The sequence below is a fragment of the Molossus molossus genome, unplaced genomic scaffold, assembly GCF_014108415.1.
Source record: "Molossus molossus isolate mMolMol1 unplaced genomic scaffold, mMolMol1.p scaffold_m16_p_9, whole genome shotgun sequence".
Taxonomy (NCBI): Eukaryota; Metazoa; Chordata; class Mammalia; order Chiroptera; family Molossidae; genus Molossus; species Molossus molossus.
In genome coordinates, this window is record NW_023425403.1 from 98,222,732 (window position 1) to 98,238,708 (window position 15,977).

Below are 15,977 nucleotides of genomic sequence, written 5' to 3' on the forward strand. Positions count from 1 at the left end.
CTACCTTTGACTTAGACTGAGACAGAACAACAGGCCTTCGAGACTTTAAAAAGGGCCCTAATTGCAGCACCCGCTCTTGCCCTACCGGACATCACAAAACCCTTCCATTTGTATGTAAGCGAGGCTAGAGGCAGAGCAAAGGATTCTCACTCTAAACGTGGGACCCTGAAAGAGACCGGTAGCCTACTTGTCCAAAAGACGAGATCCTGTAGCAACCAGATGGCCTGCCTGCCTCAGAGCAGTAGCAGCTACTGCATTCCTAGTACAGGAGGCAGAGAAGTTAACTCTAGGGCAAGAGTTAGCGTTAACTGCACCCCATGCGGTTGAAGCCCTTCTCCGGAGTGTTCCAGAGCACTGGATGTCAAATACTCAAGTCACCCAGCTCCAGGTGCTCCTCCTGGGTCAACCCTGCCTCAAATTCCACAAACACTGGCCATCAATCTGGCCAGCTTGCTCCCTGACGATGACCTGGAGGAACCTCTACATGACTGCCTGGAGGCAATCAATACTGTGCAGACAGCCTAGCCAGACCTCCAGGATGTCCTGCTGCCATCATCAGATGCGGTATTGTTCACGGATGGGAGTAGCTATGTCCAGGAAGAAATCAGGTATGCTGGGGCAGCAGTAGTAACTCAGGACCATGTCATCTGGTCACAGTCCTTGAATAGGGGATCTTCAGCCCAACAGGCTGAACTCATAGCCCTAATCCAGGCTCTCCAGTGGGGCAAGGGAAAGTTGGTAACCATCTATACTGGCAGCAGATATGCCTTTGCCACAGCACATGTGCATAGTGCCATCTACAGGGAACGAGGGTTATTAACCTCGGCCGGGAAGAACATCAGAAGGGGAACTCCATAGAGGCACCAGGAAGCTTGAGAGGCAGCCCTAAAACCAGTGGGGCCTCTCCAGATACACTAGGTCAGAAAATGGCTTGGCTGAACAGAAGCAAGCCACCCAAGAACCAAATGGGTGATGGACACTACCTGATGGGAAGTTGTTAGTCCCAGAGAAGGATTATGCAGAGGAGATAAAATAATAAAAGAAAGGGACATACATATTACATAAGACAGGACATTGAAGGAATACTCAAGAAGGAAAGAGAATAGGACACTGAGAGAGGGGGAGCTTGCCCCTGGTAATGGAATAACAGTCTGGGATATAGTAAAGGGAGTAACAGGTTTAGGCTACTCCTGACCCTTGGATCAGACAATGTCCTCCCCTTTATAGCAAAGAGATCACAGGATATTTCTAAAGGGTTAGATATAAATTGAAAGCTTAATTGTGCTTACCGCCCACAGAGTTCCGGGCAGGTAGAGCACATGAACAGGACCTTAAAGGAAATCTTAACCAAATTTACTTTAGAAATTGGTGAAAACTGGACCACTCTGCTCCCCTTGCCCTCTTACAGTTTTTGCAGGCCCTGCAGTTGGCCCAGAATGCTGTCCATAAATACATCTGTGATGCCCTGCCTGTGCCCATGTTGGGCCCTGTGCACCCTTTCCAGCCTGGGAACTTGATATGGGTAAAGAAGTTCACCACCCAGGGACTAATGCCGGCCTGAAGGGACTATACACTGCCATCCTGCCTGCACCAATGACTATCAAGGTCCACAGCATCCTGATCTGGCAGCACCATTTCCGGCTGAGGGAGAAAAAGCAAAATGGATGGTTCAGGCCTCTACAGATAAGACTCTTGCATTTATTGGGACTCTGATTTTTCTGGTTATGACTGTACAGGGGAATCCTTATAGACATGTGCCCCGTGGAACTGGGGACTTAGAAATGGTCCTACAGAATAGGAGAGGCTTAGACCTCTTATTTCTTAAGGAAGGAGGATTGTGTGTGTTTCATGGGGAGAAAAATGCTGTTTTTATGCAAATGATTCAGAGATTATTCAAGAAAGTTTATCACTAGTTAGAAAAAAATATTGAAGAACAAGAAAGAAAAAGGCGATAATCTGAAAATTGGTTTACAACTCTATTTTCTGCCATTGCTGGCCCTCTTGCTATATTATGTTTACTCCTAGCCTTTGGGCCACGTGTAATAAACAGTCTCATAAAAACTAAGTCGAGTCAACGATTTGACTTGTCAGGACAACCATTGGGGAATGACCTGGGCCCCGAGGCTAAGGCGACCAGATTCCATTTTTATCATCAATAAACCTTCCTCAATATTTTTCCAATAATAGGTTAATTACCCTTAGAAGTAAAGAAATTTTGCCTAAGATTGTAATTGCCCCACGTGTTGGGAGGCATTTGCAGTTTCCAGTATCGGTATTTGCAGACTTTTGCAGTTTCCAAGTACTGGTAACTGCATTTGCAGGTATTTGTGAGCCCGGTGAATGATGCTAATTTTGACTTCGGTAATAGCTGTCATGCCCACTATTGTACTGGTCCTTGGAGTGGGGGGAGGGAAGGAGGATGGGACTTTGGTCTTTAAAATTAGACAAGCAAGAAGAATCGGGGCTGCTGATATGAGGGGAGACTATGCCCTCCACAGCCTGCCGGTGAGAATAAAGCGCTCCTCTACAATTTGTCTCTGGTTATCTTGCTGACACATTACAACAATCTGAATACCAGGAAGTCCAAATTCTGATCCTTACACTTTACTAACTGTACAACCTTAGGCATATCACTTAATTTCTCAGTGTTTCTATTTTCTTACCTGTAAAATGAGGGTTTTTAAAAATATATTTTTTCATTGAGGTTTTTTTAGAGAGAGAGGAAGGGAGAGATAGAAACATTGAGGTGAAAGAGAAACATCGATTGGCTGCCTACTGCACAGCCCCTACTGGGGATCAAGCCCGCAACCTGGGCATGTGTCCTGAGTGAATCGAACCTGGACCTCTCAGTCCATGGGATGACGCTCAGTCTCCTGAGCCACATTGGCCAGGCAAAATGAGGGTTTTTTGGCTCTGGCTGGTTTGGCTCAGCAGTTGGAGTGTCGGCCCATGGACCAGAGAGTCCCAGGTTTGGTTCCAGCTAGGGACACTACCTTGATTATGGTTTGTCTCTGACCCTTGGATGGGTTGGTGTGGATGGCGGCCAGTAGATGTGTCTCTCTCACATGGATGTTTCTCTTTCTCTTTGCCCCTTTCTCTCCCTCCCGCTCTTTCTGAGGATAAGTGCAAGGATGTCCTCAGGTGAAGATTAAAAAAAACCAAAAACGAGGGGTTTTTGTTAGACCAATAATGATCACCTATAAACCCATCACTCAGATACCACTACTATTAATGTTGTAGGTGGTAGGAAAGGCACTGGGTGTTAGACCGGTTGGGGTCAGACCAGACTTGGGTTTGGCAACCTCTATACTTGAGTTCTGGCTAGAAAAGAATTCAGAACCAAGACTCCAACTATAAGAGAAGTTTTATTTGGAAAATCACAAAGGTAGACATAATTTGATGAAGAAATGGGCTTAGGAAACAAGTTATAGAGGAAACTGAAGGGCCCTTGGAGTTTGGGAGTAAGGAATGTTATGGTAAATGTGCCTGAGGGAAGGAGGAGGGAAGGGGGAAGGGAAAGGAAAATGCTCCTGGCAGGGAAAGTACAGACTGCCTAAGAGCCTAAGGGTTTTTTTGTTTTTATTTTTATTTTTCTCTACTGATTTCTACAGAGAGAGGAAGGGAGAGGGAGAGAGGGAGAAACATCAATGAGAGAAAACTTCTATTGGCCACCTCCTGCATGCCCCCACTTGGCCCACAACCTGGACATGTGCTCTGACCAGGAATCAAACCAGCAACCTTTTGGTGCATAGGTTGACTCTCAACCACTGAGCCACACCAGCCAGATGGGCCTAAGGGTTTTAAGGGTGGAGACTTTACAGGAGGTCCCAGGGAAAGATCTCAATAGAATATTCAGCAATTTTCCCAGTGTGTCCTTTTAAGGTCAGGGTCTCCACTAACTGATTGGTCCATCCCAGGGCAGGGGGTCATTAGTCAATGCAACTGGTTCTGAGGTCAGCTGTGGGGTCACTTGTCTGGTTTTTCTGCTTTCCTGGGCCTGGAGCTGAAATACAACTGAGGCCTAGATGTTATCTCTAGGGAGGAAAGGTCAAGGATCCAAACCCCATGGCTGGCAATTTGCTAGGGGAGGAAAGGTCACCTTGGGAACAAGGTCCCACCCTACAATTGTCCTGCTAGGCACTCAGGGCTTTCTGTCTGCCCTGGTGACCTTTTGTACCTGGCTCATCATCTTTGCTCTGCTCATGTCTGTCTAACTGCCCTCCACACTAACACTTTTAGTTGATAGTAATACTTTACAACCCTTTAAATACTTTATCACCATCATTGTCACAATGTCATTACAAGTGCTTTGTCCACTTTATTTTAAATGACTGCATAAAATTCCACCTTACAGACAAAGCCATTACTTATTTAACAGTTCTCTAATTTTGGTCATTTAGATTATCTACAAATATAATATAGAATTCCTGTAGAGCCTGGCTGGTGTAGCTCAGCAGTTAGAGTGTTGGGCTGCGGTCCAGAAAAACCCAGGGTTCAGTTCCTGCTAAGGGCATGTACCTCAATTGCAGTTTGTCCCCGACCCTGTTTGGGTCGTGGGGGTGGCAACCACTCGATGTGTCCCTTTCAAGTCGATGTTTCTCTCTCCCTCCCACTCTATCTGAACAAAAAAATGAAAAAATGTCCTTGGGTGAGGATAAAAAAAAAAGGAATTCCTGTAGAGACCCACAAGTAGCCTCTTTAAAAAAAATTTTCTTTTTCTTTATTGATTTTAGAGAGAGAGAAGAAGGGAGAAGGGGAGAGAGAGAGAGAAATAGAAACATCAATGAGAGAGAACATTGATTGGCCACCCACTGGGAACAGGCCCACAACCTGGACATGTGCCCTGACCAGGAATCAAACTGGTGACCTCTTGGTGCATGGGTTGATGCTCAACCACTGCACACGGGCCGGATGATAGCAGTGCGTTTTGATAATTCAGGCAAAATATTGGAAATGGGCAGTTGCTGGGGAAAGGTAAGCGTCATGACTGAAAAATAAGCATCCAAGCTTTTTACTTGCTCATTAAATTGGACTTAAGTTACCTATTTTGAAGAGTAATAATTTAAATCAGAGATCAGTGTGTGGTGTTTTGATCGCAAGGGACAAATGCAAAAGTTTCTGCCTGGGAATTGATCAAAGGGAACTATCCCTCAGTCTTCCTGTCAAGGATGATGCAATAATTACTGTGAAAACCAGGTAGAGAAAAGAATGCCACATTGGTTTATGAGATGGCATCTGTGACAATAAATTTCTTTTTTCATTTTAATTGTCCTTATCTCACACAAAACATTTTTCTGTTCGTTTGGACCAACTAATAATTGATATTCGCTTTAAAAAGCCTTCAAAGCAAATACCCATCACAAGAAATACTAAAGGAGAAATGAACTTTTTTCTTTTTTTTTATCCTCACCTGAGGACACCTTTGCATTTTTATCTTGAGATATAGCAGGAGGGAAGAAGGAAGAGAGAAAGAGAAATATCGATGTGAGAGACACATCGAGTGGTGGCCACCCACACGACCTCAACCGGGGCTGGGGACACACTGCAACCAAGGTACGTGCCCTTAGTAGGAACCAAACCTGGGACTCTATGGTCCGTGGGCCGATGCTCTAACCGCTGAGCCAAACCGACCAATGCTGAACTTCTTTCTTTTAAGCAGAACTAGTGCCAACCTAAATACTTTGACATCCTTCAAAGAGAGAAAACATTTACATTTTTGATTAAACAAAGCCTTCTTTTGTAATATTTTTTCTTTCATTAGCTTACTATCACCATCATCTTTTGGTGTCTGCTTTTCAAATCTTTTAAATCAAAACTTCATTCAGTTCAGTGGAGTTCATCTAACTAAAATTATTAAAATTTGCCATGGCTGGGTATCTCAGTTGGTTAGAGCATTGTCCCTATATGCCGGTTTGATCCCCAGTCAAAGCACATACAAGAATCAACCAAGGAATGCATACATAAATGGAACAACAAATCGATGTTTCTCACTCTCTCCCCCTTTCTCTGTCTCTGTAAAATCAATAAAAAAAATAAAATAAAATTACTAAAATCTGTGAGGTTGACTGGAGAGCAACACATCACAAAGGTTTACCGTGGTTATTCATATAGTGGGATTACAGAGTTTTTAAAAATTTTTTCCATCTGTGAAGTGAAATTATTGATGGGAAAGCAAGAAAGTGGAATTCTAGCATTGGCCTTGGGCCATAAGGTCTTGGACAAATCAGTTAGTCTCTCTGTGCCTCAATTTCCTTATCTGTAAATTAAAAGGGAACACCAAGATGATCATCAAGTTTATTTTCAACTTTCACATCCTGTGGGTATAGCTGAAAAGAAAGTTTAGCTTAAGGCAACCCTTATGGAGGGCAATTTTGGCACTGTGTCTCAAATTACAAATGCATGTAACTGGTGACCCAGTGATTGCTTTTCCAGAAATTCTTCCTATAGATACATTTGGATAGATGCAAACTGAGTTATATAAGGTTATTCATTACAGAATAGCTTGTGGTAGCTAAAAATTGGAAACAAGTACTTTACAGTTCACCAGCACCCTAACAGGTCAGTAAATTGACACATACACTGCTCTGGTAGGCAGCTATAAACACCTTTCAACATATACTTTTAATTTTTTTGAACTATGTGTCAGGGATATTGGCCCTGTAGGTACTCTGTGCCTGCTTCAAGTCAAAATTTACAAAACACCAAGATAAAGCAAACTATGACATTCAAAGAAACAATTAGGTAGAATAGCACAGAATTCAAGGACCTGGACAGTCTGTAAGAAAACTCCCTCAACCACTCACTCACTGGTTTGAAGCCCTGAAAAATCAGAATTGAAATGAAGGCAAGGCCAAATTTGCAGCTGACTTCCTTTGCCAAGAATGATGCACTAGAGCACGACCTATTTGTAGGGTGTGGTCCTCTGGATATCCGACTGCCCCTGCAGAGTATAATTGGCAAGGTTGAGAGTAGCAACAGTTTGACTTTGCCACCTTCCTTTGAGCTCATCATCAGAATCACTGAGGTCCCCTAGTGGCTGGCAGAGGAGGCCTGATGTCCAAGTTTGATAGTAAACATGAGACCACAAGAAGAGGGTGTGAACTAACACTACCCTCAATCTACCAGGCTCATGACCCCCACTCCAGCCCACCACTCCTGATATCAATAGGAAGTTGTTGTGATATGTGGATAGGGAGATGACAGTCTAAAGGAAGAAATAAATCTCTAAGTCTTCAAACTTGTAAAAGAGGCCTAATTTTCGCCCTGGCCCGTTTGACTCAGGGGTTAGAGCATTGGCCCACAGACCAGAGTCCTGGGTTCGGTTCCCGCTATGGGCACGTACCTTGGTTGCAGTTTGTCCCCGGCCCCATTTGGGGTCATGCGGGTGGCAGCCAGTCGATGTGTCTCTCTCACATCAATGTTTCTCTCTCTCTTCCCCCCTCTCTCTCTCCTGCTCTATCTGAAGATAAATGCAAAAATGTCCTCGAGTGAGGATAAAAAAAATCATTAAAAAAGGCCTAATTTTCTTAAGATGCCATTTTTTCTTTTTATGTGTGAAAAACTTAAAAAAAAAAAACGTTGACAAGGATAACGTTGTTTTATATTTTTTAAGTTCACTTAATGCCTGGCCTAATTAATACAGGACAGCTGGATTTTCCTACCTACTTTTTATTTTTTTTTTTGGTACGTGCCCCTAGCAGAAACCAAACCCGGACTCTCCGGTCCGCAGGCTGATGCTCCAACCACTGAGCCAAACTGGCCAGGGCTTCCTACCTACTTTTGCATTCAATCTTTTATATCACATATCATGCAGACTCTGAAAAACTCCACTGCAAACTTATGAGAAAATGAGAGTAAAAAATGTAAATAATATCTTACTATTGTTATGAAAATAATTTTTGCCTTGTGCAGTTTCTGACCCACACTTTGAGAATCACGACTCTAGCCTTAGGAATATACTGGAACTTTTCAAAACCCTCTACAGCAATCTCATTCCCCATATTTTCCTTTTACATTTTTTGGTTGGCCCCTTGTTTGCCTCAACTGGTATTGCTGTCAGGCAGCTATAGTGTTATGTTAAATAAGAGCCAATAATTTTTAAAAATGTTTTTATTGATTTTTTTTAGCGAGAGAGGGAGATAAAAAACATTGATGTGAGAAATATGGATTGATCAGCTGCCTCCCGCATGTACCCCACTAGGAATTGAGCCCAGGCATGTGCCCTGACTGGGAATCAAACTGGGACCTCTCAGTCCATAGCATGATGCTCAATTCACTGAGCCACACTGGCCAGGCACCAATAATTTTTTTTTAACAGAAACACTAGAGATAGGGCTTTTATCACTGAGTGAGCTCTCAGTTAGATCCAGACAAGTGCTGTGAATGGGGCTTTTCTAGGGAGTTGCAAGACAAATCAAATAATGACAATTCTCTGAAGATGAGGCTGTTGAGAGCTTCAAATCCAAATCCATTTCTACTCCTCCAAAGGCTGCTATACTGCTGGTTTTCACAGCTACCATGGTTGCAAGGTAAGACGTCATTTTTTTTCTCAATTGAAGAATTACCTATAAGAGAGTTTTTGCCCTGGCCAGTTTGCTCAGCGGTTAGAGCATTGGCCCGTGGACTGAAAGGTTGAGGGTCTGATTCCAGGTCAAGGGCATGTACCTGGGTTACAGGTTTGATTCCCAGCCCCGGTGGGGTCATGTGGGAGGCAATCAATCAATATGCCTCTTTCAGGTCGATGTCTCTCTCTCTCCCTCTCTCATTCCACTCTATCTAAAAACCAATGGAAAAATATCCTCCAGCTAACCCCTATGTTCATAGCAGCATTATTTACAATAGCTAAAATCTGGAGGACAGCCCAAGGGTCCATCAGTAAATGAGTGGATAAAAAGTTGTGGTACATATACACAGTGGAATGCTAAGCAACTGTAAGAAAGATCTCTTCCCCTTTGAGAGGACATGGAGGGATCTAGAGAGTATAATGCTAAGTGAAATAAACCAGTCAGAGAAAAACAAATATCACATGATCTCATTTATTTGTGGAATATAAGAACAAAATAAGCTGATAACAAAATACAGAAACATGGAAGTAGGGAAGGGAATGACAACCTAAGAAGGAAGTGGGTGGGGTAAGGGAAGAGAAAAAGCAAAACTTTTATGCATATATGCATAACCAATGGATACAGACAACAGTGCAGTGAAGGGTGGGGGCGGGATTGGGGTGAAGGGTATCAATGGGGAAAAAGGAGGGACATCTGTAAAAAAAAATTAAGAAAGTATTGGGCTTAAAAAAATAGTTTTTTAAAAAAAATAATTGGGGTCTGGCCAGTGTGGCTCAGTGGTTGAACATAGACCCATGCACCAAGAGGTCGCTGGTTCAATTCCTGGTCAGGATACATGCTCAGGTTGTGGGCCAAATCCTCAGTGTGGGGCATGAAGGAGGTGGCCAATCAATGTTCTCTCTCATTGTTTCTATTTCTCTCTCTCTCTCTCACTTCCTCTCTCTCTAAAATCAATAAAGGGAAAAAAAAAAAAAAGAATTGGGAGCTGTCCTTTTGGGCAAGATATTTAAAACTCTACTGTCAATCTTTCATCCTAAGGGATCTCATCCCTCTTAAAGAAAATGCCTTCCATATTCCTCCTAAAAAAACAAAGCAAAACAAAACTGGAAAGCTGTTTCTTCTGCTCCCTAAGACCCAAGAACCGTTGTCTTCCTAGCTTTGGCCCCACTGACCTGGACAGGATGTCCTGGACCTGGAGCCCAGATGGGGAAAGGTGGGGTGGGTTGATTGACACACGTGGCAAGCAGCCCAAATTAGGAATCTGGGGGTGAGGCAGGGCTGTACCCCAAACCTCTTGAGTTTTTCTTCTCAACACTTCATCACTTCCATTCTAAATAGCAAAGAAATAACAGTTGAATTTTATTAGGGGTAAGTAATAAAGTGACAAGTTTCTCACAATGATCTCCTTTTCCCCACCGTCCCTGGACTGACTAGGTGGACAAGCTGAGGTTCTCGCTCAGGAGAAGAGGCTCCCACTCATGGAAGGAGGTCTGGAATGCCTTCGGATTGTGCGTGTGAACAGGACTATATTTGCCAGGCCGAGCTCCCTTTCCCCAGATTTCCGGCCATTCAGGTCAAGAATAGACTGGGTGAACCTGGTTGGTGGTGCTGGGCTAGACTATCGAACGGAGAGGCTCAGCTAACCGGTGCGGACAGGTGGCTTCCGGGCGCGGCTGGGGTGCTCTGCGCGGGCTCCACCGTCAGAACCCCGGCGCCGGGGGGCGTGCGCGGCCCACACGGGACCGAAAGACTTGACAGATCGCAGAGAAAGAAAACAAAAAACCAAAACAAAACCCACCGGCTGTCCCACGTTTCTTGGCGAAGAAATCGTGGGTAGAACTCGGAGCCAGTGAGTAGAATTCTGCGAGGCCGCCTCCGCCCACGCAGCGCCCCCGGGGCGCGGCGCGGCCCCTCGGCCCCTCGGCCCCTGGCCCGCTCCACACCGCGTTAGGCCGGGAGAGGATGTCGAAGTAAAGCGAGCGACTCGCTCTTCAGGTACTTCCCGAGTACTCGGCTGTGCTCCTCTGTAGTAAACAAAGTGTCGCCGCCGCCTTCTCGCTGGTTTGCCTCCCAGCAATCAAACAGTGAGAAGGCGAGAGACTCAAAGAAACACTCGAGAATTACCAGAAAATAATAATAGATTAAAAAAGAGAGAGTGCGAGAGAGGAGAGACAGGGAGGGCGAGAGAGAGGGGGGAAGGGGAGGGAGAGACAGAAAGAGAAAGAGAGAAAGAAAAGAAAAACACCCCACTACCCCCCACCAACCCACTGCCACCTCCCGGTGGAAAACCGCCCCCGCCCAGGTCGGCATCCACTGGCTGCCCCGGCGGCGGTGCCGCGCGCTAATTGGCCGATCGAGCTGTCAGTCAGGGGCGGGCCGGCGCGCGCGCCGCAGCGGGCGGGGGGTGGCGGCAGATCCCGTAAGTCGGGCGGCCGCGTAGTAGCTGCAGCCTCCGTTGCCGCATCCACATTCAACAGGCAGCAGCGCCGCGGTCGCGCCGCCGAAGAGAGCGAGCGGCCCGCGGCGTCCGTCAGTTCTCCGGCCCGCGGGCCGTGTCAGCAGGAGCGCGGCGCCGGTGCTGCCTGGGCCCGGCGACCCTGGCCTGCCGTCCGGTCGGTGCAGCGGACCCGTAGGAGTCTAGATGTTGATGGACTCGTGAAGTTAAGTTCTGGGCTCGCGCTTCCACTTCGCCGCTCCTTCTTCCCGGTTTTCGTCCCCTCTCGGCACCGACTTCGTCCCCAATCTCTGACCGGCTCTTCGCGCTCCCTTCCCCTTGGCCCCTAGTGCTGCGCTCTACCCTTTCTTGGTTCTCCTGCGGCTGGGGGAGGGGCGGGGGTCACCATGGCCGAAGCGCCCCAGGTGGTGGAGATTGACCCGGACTTCGAGCCGCTGCCGCGGCCACGTTCGTGCACCTGGCCGCTGCCCAGGCCGGAGTTTAGCCAGTCCAACTCGGCTACCTCCAGCCCGGCGCCGTCGGCCGTCGCGAACTCCGACGCCGCCGCGGGCCTGCCTTCGGCGGCCGCTGTCAACGCCGATTTCATGAGCAACTTGAGCCTGCTGGAGGAGAGCGGGGACTTCCAGCAGGCGCCCGGCTCGGTGGCGGCGGCCGCGGCGGCGGCCGCAGTGGCTGCCGCGGCGGCGGCCGCCGCCGCCACCGGGGGACTGTGCGGGGACTTCCAGGGCCCAGAGGCTGGCTGCCTGCACCCGGCGCCGCCGCAGCCCCCGCCTCCCGGGCCGTTGTCGCAGCACCCGCCTGTGCCTCCTGCCGCTGCGGGATCGCTCGCTGGGCAGCCGCGCAAGAGCAGCTCGTCCCGCCGAAACGCGTGGGGCAACCTGTCCTACGCCGACCTCATCACCAAGGCCATCGAGAGCTCCGCCGAGAAGCGGCTCACGCTGTCTCAGATCTACGAGTGGATGGTCAAGAGTGTGCCCTACTTCAAGGATAAGGGTGACAGTAACAGCTCGGCGGGCTGGAAGGTGAGTGGCTTCGGGGCGCATGGCCAGAGCGGGAGAGGGGTTTCGTAGACCCCTATTTGCTCCTGAGGTCTCGGTGGGGCAGATAAGGGGCAGCTGTGGAAGTTTGCTTGTTCTGAAAGTGCAGGGCGCGGGCGAGAATTGGCCGATGTCGGTGGTAGGCTTACCTGGGACCGATTGGGAGACTGTACGCGCTCTCAAGTGAGAGTAGGAGTGGAATGGGGAACGTGCTCGTTTAAGGGAGAAAAAAGTACTCCAACAAGTGGACATAAGAGTTGGCAGAAAAGTTCGCCAGGGAAAGGAGAAGGGTTCACTGGGAGCTGCTCCCTTTCCCACAGCCTGCGTGGACTTTTGCGATTGCTCCTTAACTTCTAGGATCCAGGGGGTGAGGGCGGCTCCCTATGGGCCCAGGGCGCGCGACCTCCCAGCGTTGGACCGCGCCGGGGAGACGTTTCCGCCGCGCCGGGCGGGTATGGGCGCGGCAAGGGGCATCCGAGCCCGCCTGCAGGGAACGAGGCTTGCAGGTGGAGGGCATAGTCAGGGCGCGAGCCTGCCTATGGGGGTTGGCCGCGCAGTTTTTGGAGGACGATGTGCATTTTGCTTTGTTTTGATTTTATCTGAAGTGGCCCTGAATGCAGGGGACCGGGTACATCGGGCTCGAGGTAGCGCATTCGACGCGTACTATGAGGTGGCCACCGCCTGCGGAGCGGTGGTGCCGGCTTGCGCCGGGCGAGCTAAAGTTCAAGTGTGACCCTCTGGCGGGGGCGGAGGCGGGAGCTGGCGACAGCCTGGGAGGGGCCGAGGGCGCAGGAAGCTAGAGCCTTTAAAGGGCCAGCGCGGCTTTCGGCCAGCCGGCTGGGTAGCGCGGCCGGCACCAGTCTACGCAGGGAAGTGCCCGCACACTTCGCTTCTCCCGTGGTCCCAGACCTTTAATTAGACAGGGAGAGGCTCCTCTGGGTGACCTGTGCTGGGGACGTGTGTACCTTCTCTCTCACTTTGCCACTAAAGTGTTACAACTGAGCACCGAGGTACAGATCCGAGGGCCTCATCCTGACTGTAGGCACCATAATAAAAATAATCATAATCTTTACGTACAGCAAAATCTTTGCTGCACAATTGTTACACCGAAGTTGTTTTACATACACTGTCATTCCTGTGGTTATTGTGTGTCAAAAAGGTTAAGTTATTCACATTGTGTTGAAGTTCCTGGAGAAGGAAACAGGATTTTATTTTTTCCAAAGTGTGTTTGAGTAAAGTTATCATTTATAACTTCATTATTAGGCACCCCTGCAATTGACCACGTGTTTCAAAAAGGTAAAGTGACTGCTTAGTAGATTTACAATTGCGAGTACCGGAAACACAGAGTTTATTCTTGTATTATTACTTATTACTTATTGTATTATTTTCCATAAGAATAACTATAAGCCTACTTTTGCCCCACCTCTGTATTCTTTTAAGTCACAAAGTCGGGATTGTCAGCCAAAGCCAATTTTAGTTAACATATGCATTTAACTACTTATCTTAACTTGCTCATCTATCCATACTACTCGAGCTATGATAAAGCATTTGACATTAAAAAATATATTTTTACCATTTAAAGTACAGGGTGTCTTTTACATCTTTGTAAATGGATACAACCCATTTAAGCTTGCTGGAGTGCCTTTTTTTTAAAGGTGGAAAAAGGCAAAGTTTTGGAATTATTTTTAGTTTTGCCTCTCAAATGGTCTTAAGTCAGAGTATTATTCTTAAACTAGGAATATAACTTAAAGTTTAAGGTCTCATGCTTAGTAGAAAAATAGATGATAAAGCCAAATCATCCCTCAACCATTTTTTTAGGTTCTTGTTCTAATTTTTCCCCAAATGCAATTATGATTTTATTATTTTAAAAAATGTATGTACCAGAGGTAGCAAATCTATTAAGTATTAGTTAGGATTGTCCGTCCAGACTTGGAGGCCCAGTGACAGGTCCCAGTAGAAACCTAGTGGGTCTTTGAAGGGAGCAGGCTGCCATTCTCAAGTGAGTAAATGTTTCAGGTGTAATCAAGAGTCAGTTGGTGCAAGTCAGATTACAGCAAGTGCATTTTCACTTTGAGTAAAAGGGTATTTTAAGAAGAAAAGAAAAAGCATGAAGTGTTCTAACTCATAATTAGTCTTCTGGTTAGAGTTTTCATAAAAATGAGTTATTTGTTAAAACCAAGTTTCACTCAGATCTAAAAGATTCTCCTGTTTTAAAGATTCATGAAAAGGAGAAATTCAGTTCTAAAATGCAAATCAACCCAAACTTAACCGTTTTAGGACTGAGGAGGGGCTGCTTAGGAACACTTAAGTATTTCCTGTGATTTGCTATTGGGGATTAGACTGAATCTTTAATTAAATATAGTTTCATGTGTTTTACTTCCTAGGGCCTGCCTGAGTTTTGTAAGTCATTTGCATGTAGTAGTTGGGAAGCTGTTAAAGAGCTCATAAACTTCTAGTTCCTTAAATACTGGTTATGTTTTACGGACATGAATTTTGTATTTGTAGGGATGGTACCTTAAATCTGCTTGACACTTTTTTTAACATTGGCTAGAACTGTCATAAGGCTACACACAAAGTAGAAGCTAAGGCTTTTGAAAAATCTGGATCTTTTAAACCATGTACAGTATTTGTAAATAGTGAAACATCATTCCCATGACCTGTTTTTTTTTTTTTTTTTTTTTTTAAATAGAAAGCTCTTTAGAGTTTGGGAAGTAGTTTTGTGAGTTCTGCATCTTTTTTTTTAATGGCAGTTTTGAGTTGGCTCTTACTTATTTCTTTGATATTATTTGCAGCGCTTAATTTAGGTTAAAAGAATGATTCAACAAGACTCTACACATGTTAAGGGAAAATTTAAATTGTTTTATGAAGTAGTTCAGATAGTCTTCATTTTGGAATGAAGTTTCTATAATTTGGTCTGTGAACTGAGAATGTATTTTAAAATTAATAACTATTCTGTAATTTGGGTTTTTAAGCTGTAGGTGAGTAATTTAATTAGCCACAGAGATCCCTTCCACAGCAGGAAGATGGCTGATTTCTTGCTGCACAGTCACATTCGACTTAAAGAATCCTGGTGAAGCCAACTTCTTGTTTGTTATTGAAGTTACTTTAAGAAAAACCTTTTTTTACAGTTGGGCGAAAATTGCAATATATGTATTTGAAGGGAGCATGAGGAAAGAGTTAAAATTGGGTAATGATTATGCAGCCAAGTGTATCTTATTTGCTGGAGAATGAAAATTGTGTGAGACTGATGTGAACATGTCTTTTGATGAGCTATTTTTTTCAGAAATCCTAAAATAGATGCCAAGTATAAATATCTTAATGGAGACTCATAAGAACTTTATTTTTATTTTACCTATGTTTTTGTGGCAAACTCTTGGGGAGATGTGGCGGGAGGGGTGGCTTCTATTTTTGAATGATACTGAGCTTTTAAAAATCTTTGTTTTATCCTCGAGGACATTTTTCTATTTTTTGTTCAGATAGAGTGGGAAGGAGAGAAAGGAAGAGAGAGAGAGCGAGAGAGAGAGAGAGAGAGGAAGAGAGAAAGAAATATTGATGTGAAAGGGACACATCGAGTGGCTGGCTGTGTCCCGCACGACCCAACCAGGGCCGGGGACAAACGGCAAACGAGGCACGTGCCCTTAGTGTGAACCGAACCTGGGTGTCTCTGGACCATAGACCGACGCTCTAACTGCTAAGCCAAACTGGCCAGGGCTAAAAATCTTTTTTTTTAAGTGGCAAATATTTGAATATTGGAAAGAAAAGTTTAACATTCCTCATGTAAACTTTAAAAAAGGTTTAAGTTTGTGGAGACCTTCCCATAATTACTGAAAGGCTATCACATTGGCAGTGGACACCAATATTGTTAGATATCATGCACTGCACAGGGAATCTGAGTGCATATTTGAAATGAAGATGAGGGGA

At 45.9% G+C, this 15,977-nt stretch overlaps 1 protein-coding gene and 1 pseudogene across 1 annotated transcript in view; both read left to right on the top strand.

Moving 5' to 3' along the window:
• Positions 1-1,561, top strand: part of LOC118622465 — a 38,946-nt pseudogene extending 37,385 nt beyond the window's left edge.
• Positions 1,562-10,982: 9,421 nt separating this feature from the next.
• FOXO1 (forkhead box O1) overlaps positions 10,983-15,977 on the top strand; it is a 104,661-nt gene continuing 99,666 nt past the window's right edge. The window contains exon 1 of the mRNA XM_036250155.1: positions 10,983-12,041. Within this exon, the coding sequence (XP_036106048.1) occupies positions 11,406-12,041 (636 nt within the window). The 5' untranslated portion in view covers positions 10,983-11,405. The remainder of the gene's footprint in view (positions 12,042-15,977) is intronic.